The sequence below is a fragment of the Chaetura pelagica genome, unplaced genomic scaffold (assembly GCF_000747805.2).
Source record: "Chaetura pelagica isolate M959 unplaced genomic scaffold, ChaPel_1.0 scaffold39, whole genome shotgun sequence".
NCBI classification, from domain to species: Eukaryota; Metazoa; Chordata; class Aves; order Apodiformes; family Apodidae; genus Chaetura; species Chaetura pelagica.
The window spans coordinates 210,334-225,262 of NW_009954614.1; the positions used below are offsets into that span (position 1 = coordinate 210,334).

Here is a 14,929-nt window from a genome sequence, read left to right on the forward strand (position 1 = left end):
GCAGGAAACCAGAGGTCCAAGTTTTTTAGGAAGTGTATTTTTAAGAAAATGAAGAGTGTCTTTGATTATTATTTCTATTACTGTAATTTTATTATTTGTCTATATTGCAATGAGAATTTACTTAATCCTGTTGATCATATTGTAAGCTGATAGTGATCAACATTTTTGGACCCATGGGTTTTTTTTCTCGAATATCATCAAAATATTGCTGTTTGCATTCATGTTAATAGATAAAGTATAGGTCAATAGTCTTCTAAAAGAAAATTATGCACAGAATTAGCAAAGACAAAGCAGCTTTCAGAAACAGACTGAGTTTCTCAGGTGTAGTTAATTTTACTGATTTTAGTGTAGTTACTCCTCAGTTACAGCAATCTATGTAAAATGCAAAGTAAGATATGACTGGGAGCAATAGACATTCAGAAGTTGTATTATGGACAAATACAACTAATATAATTATTATTTATATTTGGGACAAATTTTATAATTATTTGGGACAAATTAATTATGAGAGGAATATAGGCAGTATAAATCAACGGCAATTTCCATAAATTAGAGATTTGGGGGCTATTTTTTTCTTGAAAAAGGTGCACAGTAGGTACAAACTCCACACCTAGCTGTTATTTGTCTTTAATAGATTCTGTTTGAACTGGTTAATCACAACTTGGTTATACCTAGTAGTTACCTACTGTTGTATTCTAAAGTGTATTGCAACATTAAAGTTCATCCAACTCTGGAGGCAATTAAGTGCCATCATAGCTGATTCCATGACAAAAATAAGGAAGAGGCTTAATTTCATGATGGACCAAAGATGTGATTAATAAAAATTCTTATCTTTGAGAATTGTGGCCATTCCTTTAAAATAATATTTCTGCTGTAAGTCACATTTTGCGTATGCTTCAAACTAATGTAGCTAGAAAGGAGGAAAAATGTGACCAAAACCTCTAAAAAAAGATTCTTCCTTATCATTGGTGCTTTTACTTAAACATTGATAGTGTCTGAATCTTCTTTACTTTAATGTGGTATTTCAGCTTTGACATTGTGCTTTAGTGCACAGGAGAAAGACCTAGTCCCCGTGGTGTATAGATTCAAACTCTATTAGTATTTCTTTCTGTTAAGTGATAGCACTTCAAAAAGGCTAAGCAGGATTATATGGCTTAAGTACCAAGTTTTCATGTTGGAGGACAATGGATATAAACTAGAAAATGTATTTACAAGCAGATAGTCAATTCAGTTGCTGTCTCCCTTGAGTCTTCCTGCACACACGCATTTGGAAGTTGTAGGTGCATAATAAGTATGTTTTCAGCTGGCAGAAGCCTTTGAAATAATTATTAGTTTAAGAAGGCTTTTCAGTTACTTATGGAACTCGATGGACTGAATACCTTGATTGTCATTTGTAAAATAAGCTAGAAACAGAGTAAACTGTGAAAGAGCCGTAATTCCTGAAGCTCCCATTATATATTATATATTCTAAATTATAGAAATCTTTTTCAATTGCTAAAACAAGGACTGATATTATTTTCATTAGAGACTTGTTTTCTTTCCCACTCAAATATTAGCAGTGACAAATTTTATGCACATGAAAGTGCCGGGATTTTTATCAGTGCTTTACTGGTACAGTTAATATTTTAAAGCTTGTTTGAGCAATAAAAGGAAAAGTCTGCATTTCAGCTTTTATTTCCATTAATCCTTTTTTGCACTAGGGATTTTTAGCAATAAATACACTATCAGAATGTAAACTCTTTCACTGCAGTATGAGTCTAAACTGAGTAAAGGTAATCACATTTTGCTTAATCTTTATCAGCATATGCTTCATGTATGTGCACAAAGTCTTCATTTCTCTGCAACTTCCCTCTGAAGGAAGGTAGGGTTAAAATTAGAAAGCAGTGTGTTCACGTAGGTTTATGTATTTGCTTGCAAGTGTTAATGTCATCAGAGGGAATCCCCTTTCTTTTGAGCATATGAGAAAATGGTAATACTCATCACTGTAACATCTGGATATTGAATGAATATGACATTCATTAATAAAGTAGCCACTTTGAGTGAGGCATAATGAAGAACTCTCATTTAATTTGATTATGTCATGCAGTGAAAATGTTTAATTACAGCATATGTCGATGGGACAGATCCAGCTATTCTGGCACATTGCAAAAGGAGATAGCATTTAGTTATTATTTTATATTCTTATCCTGCTACTCCATTAAATCAGTTTGTCTCATCTTAGCCATTAGCACCATTGTGACTGACTTTCTTTCAGTCAGTCTGTTTCTTTAGATATGAAAAAATATCTTGACTGTAAAATGAAGTACAAAATTAGAATAGATGCAGATTCAGATACTCAAGCAGAGGTGGCTGCAGGAAAGAGTTTGATTCTGAAAGATGCTTGTGTTCCAAACTCTAAAGTCTCTGGCAACCTGTGTCTGGGCTATGACAGATGGAGCACGTAGTACTCACTGAAACTGTATAGAGCAAGCATTTGCTGTTTACATAACCTTTAATGAACATAACCGGCATCTTTCCTTCACTGATTGTCGTGTCTTTACCTGAAGTGCAGAAACAGTCTAATACTGATATTTAACAAGCTGTATCACAAACATTGGGACATACTTATGATTCAGTGTGGTCTTAGGATTGTGCAAAATCTGGTGGTTTCTGGGTTTTTTTCCCCCAGTGTTTTCCCTAATTCTTGGATTGATTTTGACCTGGTCTCTAGCTTGTTTTGAAAGACCGTTTCTTTGGGCAAAAGTGCATACTTTAGACAGAAGCTTCATTACTAAATAATTCCAAGTCTTGTGTTCTCTAAGTTTTCATGCCATGGCCAAGTTGCGTGTTAAGTCGTATGACCCCTCTCCACAAGGAAGTCTCTGAAGTTGCACGTATAACAAGGCGATAGAATAGAATTTAGCTATTCATACACTGCATGTTTCTGTAGTGTCCATAAAATAGTATGAAAACCCCTCTGCATGCGTAGGAGGTCTTTGTTTCGTTGCAATCCTGGGTATTAGCCCATTATACCTTTTTTTTTGCTCACATACATGCTATTTTTCAAGTTGAAGCCAGTTTAATCACAAAAAAAAGAATATTAAAAAAAATACATCATGTTAGCAGATTGGCCTTCTATCAGAAGAAAACAGATATTTTCTGAAGTTTAAAAAAAAAGTCTCAAACCCACCAACCTGTTCAAAGTGAATTTATAACTTTTCATGTAAATCTTTTTATAATTACAGATGTTGTTAAATGATATATTAATTGTAGTCTCAAGCTGTGAGATTACATGTACTCAGTGTCTTACTATTTCAGCTTAAATTCACTTTTTTTGCTGTTTTAGACTTTGGTAGTAGAATGTAGAACAGATCAATGCTTCCTCTTACTAGAGTTTCTCAAATTATTTCCACTGTTTGAAGTAAGATCATTGGATTATTGATCATTATATCACTTTTTTTGTTCGGTTGGTTTTTTAATTTGGTTTTCTTAGCCATCTCCTTGAATGCTTACTGGGAGGAATACTGATTCACATGCTGCCCTATGCTAATGTCACTTTGCTACACCATGATTGAAGTTGATTTGGCATGTTTCATATAAAACTTCTTACTTTGTATAAAACAATATATGTCAGTGGCTCAGAAGAGTTTGAGAGTCCAACAAAATCTAACACAAACCTATTATTCTCCTAGTTATATCTCCTCTGTGAACCAGGTTGTTTCCTTCTTAACAGGCTGGAAGCACCCTCTGAATAACTTATACATACTCTAATATTACTGCACGGTATAATAAATGTTTATGGTACCCTATGGGTATCACAGTTGGATTGTTAAGTATATGCCAAGGACATTTCTGCTCATGTGTCATTTTGGAGACAAATCCTGCTGCAAAAAAGTAAAGCTAGCCTTAAGGCACCGTACAAAATATTACAGATTACTGATTTAACAAGTGACAGTAGCTAATGACAGGGAATAAACTCTTCTAAGTCATCCCCTCATGTAAAAGGGTAGTCAACGACCTGTCTAGCAAAAAAGTACTTAGTTTTTACACAGCAATTGACATGGTCTCCACACTAGAACAGCTTGTCTGCAGCAATAATTCACTATGATCTCTGCACACTATAACTCTCAGTGATTCCTGCGAGAGTCAGGAGTTCTCTGTGAGAGTCAGAAATTCTCAGCAGATGTCCAGGATCAACTGCTAGGGAATAAACAGGAGCTTTTGCAGGGATTGTTCCTCCTTATCAAGTGTGAAAGGGAATTTCATGCATGACTACATTACACCTATGTGGAAAGAGAAATCAAGTTCAACAGCAGTGAAGCAGTTGAACCATTCTAGAAGTTTCCAGACTTTAAAGAAAAAGTTAATTTGTATTTTCTTTTACCCACAGGTCTACCCACGGATAGCGCCGGCATTTTGGCACTACCTGCGGGTAGAAGTGAGTAGCGGGTATTCGGATACTCCCACATCTTTACTTTACAGCTTATTAGTATTTATTGGCCTCCCAGTTTGTCCATTGTGCAAAAATAATTAGCTACCATTCTAGCTCCCATTTTCTGTGACAGTAGTCTTGTACTAATTCCATAGTGTTTTGGCTACAGTGTAATTACTAACCCAAGTCACAAAGAAGTGATGTGTTTTTATGTAAGATTAAAGACAAAAAAGAGAAATCTGAGCCAAGGCCACATCATACATTGTGACTATAGTGCAAAATCAAAGTACAAAAATCCATACTTGCACCTGCTTTTACAAACACATTTTACACTCATGGGAAGAATGTGGAGCTTCAGTTCTGCTATATCATTTTTGCAAAGTTTATGCAACTCAACTTGATGTCGTTTCTCCCCTCTTTTGTCCACCAGGAGCATGAGCAGCTCAGCTATTCCTCCACAAGGTCCAAGGCTCCAAGTGTTATCGTCACAGGTCTCAAGCCAGCCACCAAGTATATATTTCATATCAGAGTCAGGACGGCAGCAGGATACAGCGGCTATAGCCAGAAGTTTGAATTTGAAACTGGAGATGAAAGTAAGTTTCACTGAAGGAAAAAAAATAAAAATCAAATGCAATAGAAGTAGCATCTAATTCTAAAACAGTGAAGCACTGGGAATTTTAGTGCCTGAATCCATACCATTTGCTTTGCATAGAATGACCACTGCTGTATGATAAAAAACAAGTAAGCCCCAGCTTCACACTTCTGGATTTGTAACAAATAGAAATTTTAACCCAACACTGCAGCTGAAGGAATGTTTCCTTTGCAAAAATTCCTTATGGGTCCCTTCCAGCTGGAGATGTTCTTTGATTCTGTTCCTTTCTCTGCTTAAAGAAGGCCTTCCTTTTGACATCTAGAAGTACTCTTAGGCTCTACAATACAGTAGCTTCATGCAAGCACACAAGGATGGAGTCTTTTCTCTGTAGTTTTTACAGCTTCCAGACTCTACAGATAGAAAAAATGAAAAGTTTTATATGCATTTCTGTCAAACAATGAGCCAGCTAGATCTGCCAGTAAGAAGCAAAAAGCCTACATATTCCCACAGAATATGAAAAAAGGCTTTATACTATGTATGCTATTCATGCTCTGAACAATTTTATATTTAAGTCATGTATTGCCCTCCATGTTCAAAGAAACTGCAAAGTATTTACAAGCATTTGAGATAAAATTTGTGTGGTAGATGCAACACTAAAGCACTCATTAATGAAATTACTGTAATTAACCAATTACGTATACCTTGTTTTTCATTAGTGTTTTAGAATTCAAATTGCTTAAGTTAAAGTACAGATTCAAAACTATGTGTTTTCAAGAGCACCCTTGGGCTTGTGTTCCATTTTCATTGCTTCTTAACTTCTATTTGAAAAATGTTTTAGGGATAGATTTCTAAGTGCTTACTGCCTAATTGGACTTTTTAAAGTTTTCTGGGTACTTAATCCAATTGCTTTAAATAGGAGCTGAGTACTTGGGTGCTTTGAAGAATTCGAGTAGATCCTCTCTGCATCTGATGCTGCAAAAAATACTAGGGCCTAGGGACATAGCTCTTATCAAATGTAAATGTTATTTAAACCTCTATAAGCCTGTGTCATGTTTGTGCAAATCTGACTTACCCATCTAAATCATAAAGATTGTGGTTCCAGTGGCATTTCTCTCATTGGCATTGCTGATAGAAACATCTCCTGGGAGTGAGATTCTACCCACTCTGTCCCAACCCCACATCTCCTCTGTTGCACTACTACAACTGGCTCTTGGGCTGTGTGGTGATCTAGAGCTCACAATGCTCTTTAACATTTATTACCTCTGTTATTTCTAAGCATTCAGTGTGAATCTTCATAGTGAAACATAAATGCACCTTATATATTTGCTTTTCATATAAATGCTTCCTCTCACTCTAAAAAAGAAAAACACCCTAGTTTTTCCAAACATAGAATCCTTTTGTAGCTCTACAAAGTTTTAACATCCTTTTGGAAGCCTAACAGCAAAGCTGAATCTGATACTGAATTAAACTGGGAAACTGAGTCTGTTTATGATGCCATAAACAGACCTAACATTGCTTTGTATCATTCAGTTTTCTTTTACTTACACATCTAAGCACTTGTCACCTGAACTACAGCACTGTCTTACACAGCTGAAAAACTAGAACATAGCAACATTTTTGTCAGTGCCATTGTACTCCAAAATACTGGCCTATGTTTAGATTAAAGGATTGGAGAGGGTTGTGTTGAGACTTAGACTGCATAGTTATATCAGTACGTGTGAATACTAATTAGCCCTTGCTGGCGTGCATCTAGCTTTCTGACCATGCAAAGTGAAGTTGTGTAGGAATCTATCTTCATCAAGGCCAAGAAAGCTGGTCAGTATTCAAGGATGACCTCCTCCAAGCCCAGGAATAGGAAGGCAGACAAGAATGCTAGGAGGCCTGCATGGATGAACAAGGAGCTTCTGGACACACTTAGATGCAAAAACAAAGTCTTCAGAGGGTGGAAGCAAGGAGAGGTAGCCTGGCAGAATCTGGCTAATGTTTTCATTAATAATAATTATCCTTGGATTTACCACCAGATGTGATTGAGATCCTGAGCTCCATTCTTTCCAGAATTCCAAAACTTAACAGACGGATCCAGTATTGTTTTAAACATATGCTCTGATTCATTCAACAACTGTGAAGCTGTCTGTAGGATTTTTAGAAATAATGTAATTGCCAATGCAAAATGGAGATTTATTTTAATTATTTTGTTGTTGTTGTTAGAATGTTTGGTGTTTTGACAATAGTAAGTTAAATTTCTGCTTGGAATGAACACATGAGATGGCACATCTCTCCTATTTGGAAACTATCTTGCTGTATCTCTCCCATGTCTGCCTAGTCCTACTAGTCCCTGTTCATCAAATCTAGTCAGTGCTGGATATTTTGAATGTCATATATTAAACTTGAAGTATTTCCTTACTGTGTTTTGCATTTTCAGCCATTTGTTCTTCAAATAGAAGAGCATTCCTCTACTGTACGTGCCCAGAAGCCCCAGAGGTTTTACTTTTCCTCTGCATTTCCTAAACGAGAGCAATGTCCTTGCTCAGATCTCAAACTACTTGCACAGTCTTTCCTTTCATCCACTGATTGGGAAAGTAGTGTTAAGTCAACACTTGGAAGAAGGCTTTTCAGGCAAATACATACCAAAATGTTTTACACTCTTGTGCTAATGATAGCTTTATTTTTCCCTTTTTAAACTCCTTTTTAAGATTGCCTTTCCATTGCCTGCTCTCTTGCCCACATTCTTTCTTAGACTGGAGCCCATCAGCTCACTGCAGTACAAGAGCTGTTGCACTTCTGAAAATGTACTGGTTATTCTAATTAGACTTTATATTTTTCTTCCCTATTATTCTTAAGTACTGTTTTTTTCAATGCCTTGTAAATCCATCTGACAGCCAGTTCCTGCCTATCAGAGATCCAGTTCTCACTGTCCCCACTTATCTATCTTACAGCTATTCACTATCTGTCTAGCTGTCTTTCTCTCACATTTCTTATCTTTCAGTCTGCTGGAAGGTCCACTGCTTGATAGATGTCAAATTGAAATGACTAAGTGATGTAGCTAAGCAACAGAACTGAGTTTGTCATTAGTACTTCCAGCCCTGTTATAACAAATACACAACTTAAAAAAAATAAAAAATAAAATAGAGAAATTTGCTCAAAGAAAAGAAAGGAAAACAGAACTGCAATATTGCAGCTTTCATCCTCTTGCATGGTGACTAAAACATCTGCGCCATTTCTTCCAGTCTGCCTGGTGAGTAACTGAAGAAGCCTTGGGACATTTCCCAACATCAGCCCAGAGAGGAGGGAAAATGCAGCTCCTTCTCCATACACTTGATTGAAGAACCTGGAGAGGAGCTGAGACAGGGCATTGATGCAAAGAGTAGATAATGGGGACAGAACTGACACCAGGCTGGATGTAGAAGGGACTTCTGGGCATGGTATTAAGCAAGGAAGCTGAAACTATACAATTAGACACTTAAAATGTCATTTTGGGCTTATAACCTCAGAAAAGCATGAAGAGTAATGGGAGTGAAGAGTTGTCTGGATAATATGGGTACATGTATGATACATGCTACACTTTTAAAATAAAATCACTGGTTTGACTAATCACATTGCTTGCTGCTACAATGTGTTTGAATAGTTTTGACACACAAACATATACATTTATATATATGCTTATATATACACATATATATACTATAGGTACATATTATACGTGCATGAGTGCTATCTAATCATCTGCTGGGATAAGTAATAAATCCTCCCTTGTCTTTCTCTTATGCTACTGATTTTTTAAAGTATACTTTTTATCAAAAGTAACTTCTTGAGGATATGGGCAGGCAGAATGAAATATATTGCCAAACAAAACAGCCAGCTCAGCTAGATAGATACTAAGCTCCCTTATGCATCTTAGGACTGCTAGTGGTTTGCCTGTTCCTGTTGCAACAGCACTTCCTCAGCCCTGTGCCTATCAACTTTAAATGTTAAATGAAGTATGTCCCCAAATATGATACAGCCACAGTCTTTTCTTTGAGCACAGATCTTTCCTGCACTGGACAGATTTAGGTGGTGCTTAGGCAGCACATAAGAGACTGTGCACTGGACAGTGTAGAGGCAATAGAATTCTGATTTTTAGCTGTATGAGTACTGGTAATGTTTTCTAACAAATGAGGTTCTAGAAAAAATGCTATGTGGTTCTATGATTAAATGCCATACCCTAATATATACACAAAGAGATGAAATACAGTTGCAGGAACTTGCTTGGCTTTGCAAGAATAGTCCTGAGGAGGAACATGGGGTCATATACTGATACGCACAGCTGATGGAGAGGAAAAATGAAGGAAGAAAAAGCCGGAAATTCTAAACAAGAATCAAGAACATGTTCAACTGAAACAATAAGCATCAAAGCTCTTATTTTTTACAACTTTAACTTCACCTTAGGAGAAAACTGGAGAAATGAAAAAAGAACAGAGATTGAAGGGCATGCTGAATTTAATTTAGAATGGCAAAATGCAGTAAAAAAAATAATTATTGAGTGTCTCTGATTACCATCTTTTCATTGCCTACATAGTATTTTATGGAACCTTTCACCTGCATGTGAGGAGTTTCTCTATGCGCATATACATGTGCTTATATATGTGTTGTTCACTGCGCTGTGCCTTTATTGATTTCTAGAAGGATCACTTCAAGCAAAAATAAGTATTTCCATCATTTTGCCTTGCCTGCCTCTCTGTCAGTTTTTAACAAATCCACATTTTCCAATTATAGTTGTCTATCATTTGACATTTTTATCTGACAAGTAAATTAAGGTCATCAGGAAGTTTCAGGCTTGAAAGCTCCTTACAGTTATTTGGCTACTTGGAAAAAAAATCATAATGTGTTGGACTTTGGCACCTCTACCAACTCAGTAAAATACAAACAGGAGAAATAGAATGATTGCTTTTAAAATACATCATCTCTGCTAAAAGTTGTATTGCTTAGAGGTGGAAAGACCTAAGTCAGACTGAAATTTCTCACCTTCATTATTTTGACTCTGATTCTTGATAGAAAATATGTATTATTAAACTGAGAGATTGCATTCTATTTTAGCTAGAGCACTCAGAAATGGCAGCTCCATTCAGCAGACATTTTCCAGGACGTGTGATTTTCTTCATCTCAGTAGCTGTAGAGTGCTCATTTGTACCATGGAATAAGTCCCTACCTGTGCACCTTTAATTCTCATTAAGAAAGGCTCTGTGTTGTGTCCTTGGAAATGAATGTCAGTTGCAGAAAACCATAGCTAGTTTATCTGAGCCTGTGGTCTGCTTTTCTCCTTCTGAATTCACTATTTTTGCACAATGCTCTTTCCTATTTAAATAAATAAATAAATAAATGAAGTTGAGAGATGGGCAAGTAGTCTCATCTAAAACCTCCTCCTCCATTTACAACTGTGTCTGGCTGTACCAATCTTGGCAATGTTTAGCCCAATCCCCACTGGTCTGAAAATAGCATTCACCGTTTGGTTTGGAGAGCCTATTATTATTTGCAACATTACTTGTGTCACATGATATTTGTTGTGGTGTGTTTTTCCAACTAAACCTGACCCTGTGGAACTAAAACAATGCAGAGCTAGAAGCCACTCCCATAACATCACTAGATACCATTCTGGAGATTAGCTATTCAGTCGGTAATTGCTACATCATTTATTGCAAGATGTATGTATTTAACTTGTCTGCGGTGAGCTCATGACCACAGATACTGAATGCCTTGTCATTTACTGCCTGAGCATATCTCCATTAAATTATGTGGGCAGAAACCTAATGGCAGAAATTTAACAAGCTGTTTTTGCTGAAAAATTGATGTAAACTACTATTGGTTTTATTTGCTTTACTACTGTTACAAAGCCAGTTTACATTGCTAAATTCTAAACCACAAGTATTATGTAGAAGCCAAATGTTGGGGTTTGGGTTTTTTGGAAACTGCATTTTACAAGGCTTTGGGCAGCAGTGTGTGCATTGTATTGGGCTTCATCAGCTGCAAAGTGAGAGACTATAGCCTACTGAGCTTTCCCTTGTAACAGCCTGGTGTTTTCCCTAAGATCTAATCATCTGGTGCCTAAAGAAAGCTGAAGATACTGCTTATTGAACAGTATGCAAGTTTACACAAACAAAGTTGCATTCTTTATAAATCTAAGATTTATTTTTATTTTCTACATTTGCTACTGTTGTCAGAGATTATGGAATAGAAGTATGTATTTTCCTTTCGGAACAATCTAATGTTTCTCATGGAAACAGAAATTAAGAATTAGGGAAACGGAAGCTGGTGAAAATGTTGATGTGTAACTGAGTTTTAGAAATAAACTTTAGAGCGACAAGACAGGAGATAGAGAAAAAACTGAGCTTAATTATTTTTCTGCTCATGTAGTACTTGAACAGTGAGGACCAACCAGACTGTAAGTAGGTACTTTGTCAATGTCAAGATTTAATATTAAATAGAATAAATTAATAAAAAGAGCATGTCTCTATTCACCATATAATTTCAGGTGATCTTTTTTAACTCCTAAATGTCCTACAAAAAGCAGAGAGACATAAGAAAATAACTTATTTTTTTTCACCTACAGTGTTGCCAATCACCAGAACATGTTATAGCTAAAACTGTATACATGTTGTGACAATAAAAATAAACACCAGTCATACAGAAGACTGTGTGAGGCCACACATTAAGTATGCTTTTTCTACTTTGCTGTCTTCTGAACCCAGTTTAATGTCTTACATACATAGCAGTGCTGCCGACTTCACTGGAACAGCTGGTTAGAGAGGATTTCTGAATTAGTTGCAGGATTAAGCTACATAAAGCTAAAGAAAATCTATGTTGTAGTTTTGTGTCCAAAATCCTGTCATAGTCAAACTTTAGTAAATTGCAAATGTCTGATGATGCCAGCTCCTCATTTTAAAATCCTATCAACATCTTCTCCTCTTCATCATATTTAGGACATGGATTACAGTTTTTCACTTCACAGGCCCATTTGCATCTGATGTCCTTGCTAAGCACTAAGAAAACTATTACAGAGTAACTGCAACTTTTGACCAGTGAAATGTTATCACCCATTCAGCAAGAACCCTGACTGATGGAGCTTTAACCTCTTTTCTTTGTGCTTCTCTTTCAGCTTCTGATATGGCTGCCGAGCAGGGACAGATTCTTGTAATTGCCACTGCTGCTGTTGGTGGATTCACTCTCCTGGTCATCCTCACTTTGTTCTTCCTGATCACTGGGAGGTAATTAACACTACAGTGTTGTCATTTCCTCAGAGTCAGATTCATCGAAAGCTAGATGAGAATCTAGTTTAAGAATAATAGTTAAGTCATTCACCACATTTTCAGTGCTAAAATAAGGGTTAGGCATAGAAGGTGAATGTCCTCTTTGTTTGGCACTGCTCATGCTCACAGTTCTATTGTGAGTGTTGTGTTTTGGGGAGCTAAGCAATTATGTGAAATCAGGAAGCAGTTTGGGTGGTTTTCAAATGCGTTTCTGAACATCTTGCCTCCAGAGAAAGAATCTAAAAATGTGATGTACCTGCACCCTCCAGGCTCTAACGTTCGAAGACAAAAAATCAAAAAAACACGGTATTTTTTACCTAATTGTTAATTGCAAAGGTTTCGTATTGTGTAACCTTAGGATTTTTCATGTCTTAGGGTTGGCAGTGTAGCTTGCTAAAGGCACTTGAGTGGACAATTTTTTATTACTTTTGCTGTATTAAATATGTAGGAGAAACCATACACAATTATGTCTGTATTTTATATGCATATTTCTGCATCTAGTAAGAGAAAATACAGGAATTATGTAATTAAATTAAACTAATATTACTCCAAAAATATTAGAATTATTGCATTGCCTGTGATATAACTGGTGGACAGAAAATAACTTTCAAAAGGTCCTGTTTTATTGCTTTTTGGCTTTTTTTTTTTTTTGCTTTTTTTTTTTTTTGCTTTTTTTTTTTTTTGCTTTTTTTTTTTTTTGCTTTTTTTTTTTTTTGCTTTTTTTTTTTTTTGCTTTTTTTTTTTTTTGCTTTTTTTTTTTTTTGCTTTTTTTTTTTTTTGCTTTTTTTTTTTTTTGCTTTTTTTTTTTTTTGCTTTTTTTTTTTTTTGCTTTTTTTTTTTTTTGCTTTTTTTTTTTTTTGCTTTTTTTTTTTTTTGGCTTTTTTTTTTCTTTAATAGGATTGAAGATGTCCCAATTAAATCTACTTTACAGCAGTACTGTTGCACTGGTAGGGAAATTGGCCAATCTGGATAATGATTATTTCTCTAACTGCCCTGATTCTTATACTTACAATTCTTATAGTACAAAGCTGATTATCCACCTTCCTTCATTTGATGTGTTGATCAGGATCAAATAATGAAATTATGGAAATCGGATGAGAAAGCAGTTTGATTTGACTGTCCAGATACCATGCTTGGTTGCACATGGAAGGTTTTAGGGGAACTCACAAATTCTAAATGGACTTGCTAAAAAATGCTTGTAGAGATCAGAACATCAGTCTTTGCTGGAGCTTAGATTCCCACAAATGTAGCTACTTCCATGGTGTCGTTTCCTTTTTCACTGAGCCTCCAGGTGTTTCCTGTGTTAATTCAGGATTTCACCTGCTTCCACCAGGAAGCAAAGCAGAATTTAAAAGGACAAACACACTAGGTCCCCATCTCCTCTGTGAGACAGCAGTGGCACTGCCATGCTGCCTTTAATCAAGAAAGCCTAAAACCAGACTGGTGTTGAGTAGAGGTGTGGGCCTTCTAGCCGAGGGGTTTGGTTCATACCTCCTGCCATAAGCTCTGTAGAGGGACTGGGTGAGCTCTGGCCCCTCTAAGCTTTTCCCTCTCCCTCTTTCAAATGCATAAAACAATCAGTGGAAGAGCCTCCATGTTAGAAGGATTCTCTGTGGAGTTTTCTTCTCACCTTCCTTGGTAAGACAATCTTTCAGAGACAATGACTGTGTGGAATCCTTACATGGAATCCTGAAACATAACTCAAGCACTTCCTTTAGAAGAAACTCACTTAACTCAGGACTGAAAAAAATATGGAAATTAGTTTCTTTTTGTGTTTTTTCCTCCTGTTTGTTAATGTTAAGGACATCAGAGATTCTCTTAGCTTTCTAACATGTTACTCAATAGGACCGTTTCAATTACGTGAGATATGAATTCATTTTGAAGTGCTGCTTAAATGCAGTGATAAGAGTGTATTCCGCAGAAGACAGAGCAAGAAAATTTTGAATAAATACTCAATTTACTCCAGAACTGGAGGCAAATTTCTGCATGAAAAATGGGATTGGTACCCTACAGATGTGCTCTGCTTCACTGTTTAGAATTAGCAATTTGATGAGCTGTCGAGTCACAGAGCTGCTGATGAGTCTATTCATAGTGGAGAGGCTGGGTTAAATGAGCACCTGCCTCTGCACTTCGCCAAGTGATTATCCACCAAGAGCAAGCAGGAAGCCCGGCTGTCAATTGCAGATAGAAAAATGAAAGCGACAGAGACTTTGTGGTACAGGATGTGCAGTGAGAGGGGGGTCTTGGCTGAATTCCAGGAAATGCGGTGGTAAAGCTCAGTGTAATTTATTCTTATCATTACAGAAATTATTCTTCTCCGATTGTTCTGTAGCCAACACTAATAGGAAATGGGGAGCTGAAGATGGAAGACTCCTCTGCTGGTGATTACTCACTGGCTTGTGTAGTCAAACTCGGGGCCACATGCATACTTAGGAGGATTGGACAGGGTTAAAGCCTTGTTTCTTTGAATATTCCCTTGGGCAGGCACTTTGAGCATTCATGTTCAGTGTTCTTGGCAGTTGACACCCTACAGACCACTTGTTAAGTTCCAAAAAATGGCACTGGCATGCTTAGTGGTCCCAGCAACTGCTGTACGATCCAAAGGTTTCCACAGAAGCTGAGAATCCGCTGATTTCTATTTCCCTA

At 36.6% G+C, this 14,929-nt stretch overlaps 1 protein-coding gene across 1 annotated transcript in view; it reads left to right on the forward strand.

The window, feature by feature from the left end:
- Nucleotides 1–14,929, forward strand: part of EPHA6 (EPH receptor A6) — a gene marked incomplete at its 5' end in the record, with an annotated part of 345,320 nt that overhangs the window by 208,230 nt on the left and 122,161 nt on the right. Inside the window, 3 exons of the mRNA XM_010005499.1 lie at nt 4,370–4,417; nt 4,842–5,004; nt 12,133–12,241. Of these exons, the coding sequence (XP_010003801.1) occupies nt 4,370–4,417; nt 4,842–5,004; nt 12,133–12,241 (320 nt within the window). The remainder of the gene's footprint in view (nt 1–4,369; nt 4,418–4,841; nt 5,005–12,132; nt 12,242–14,929) is intronic.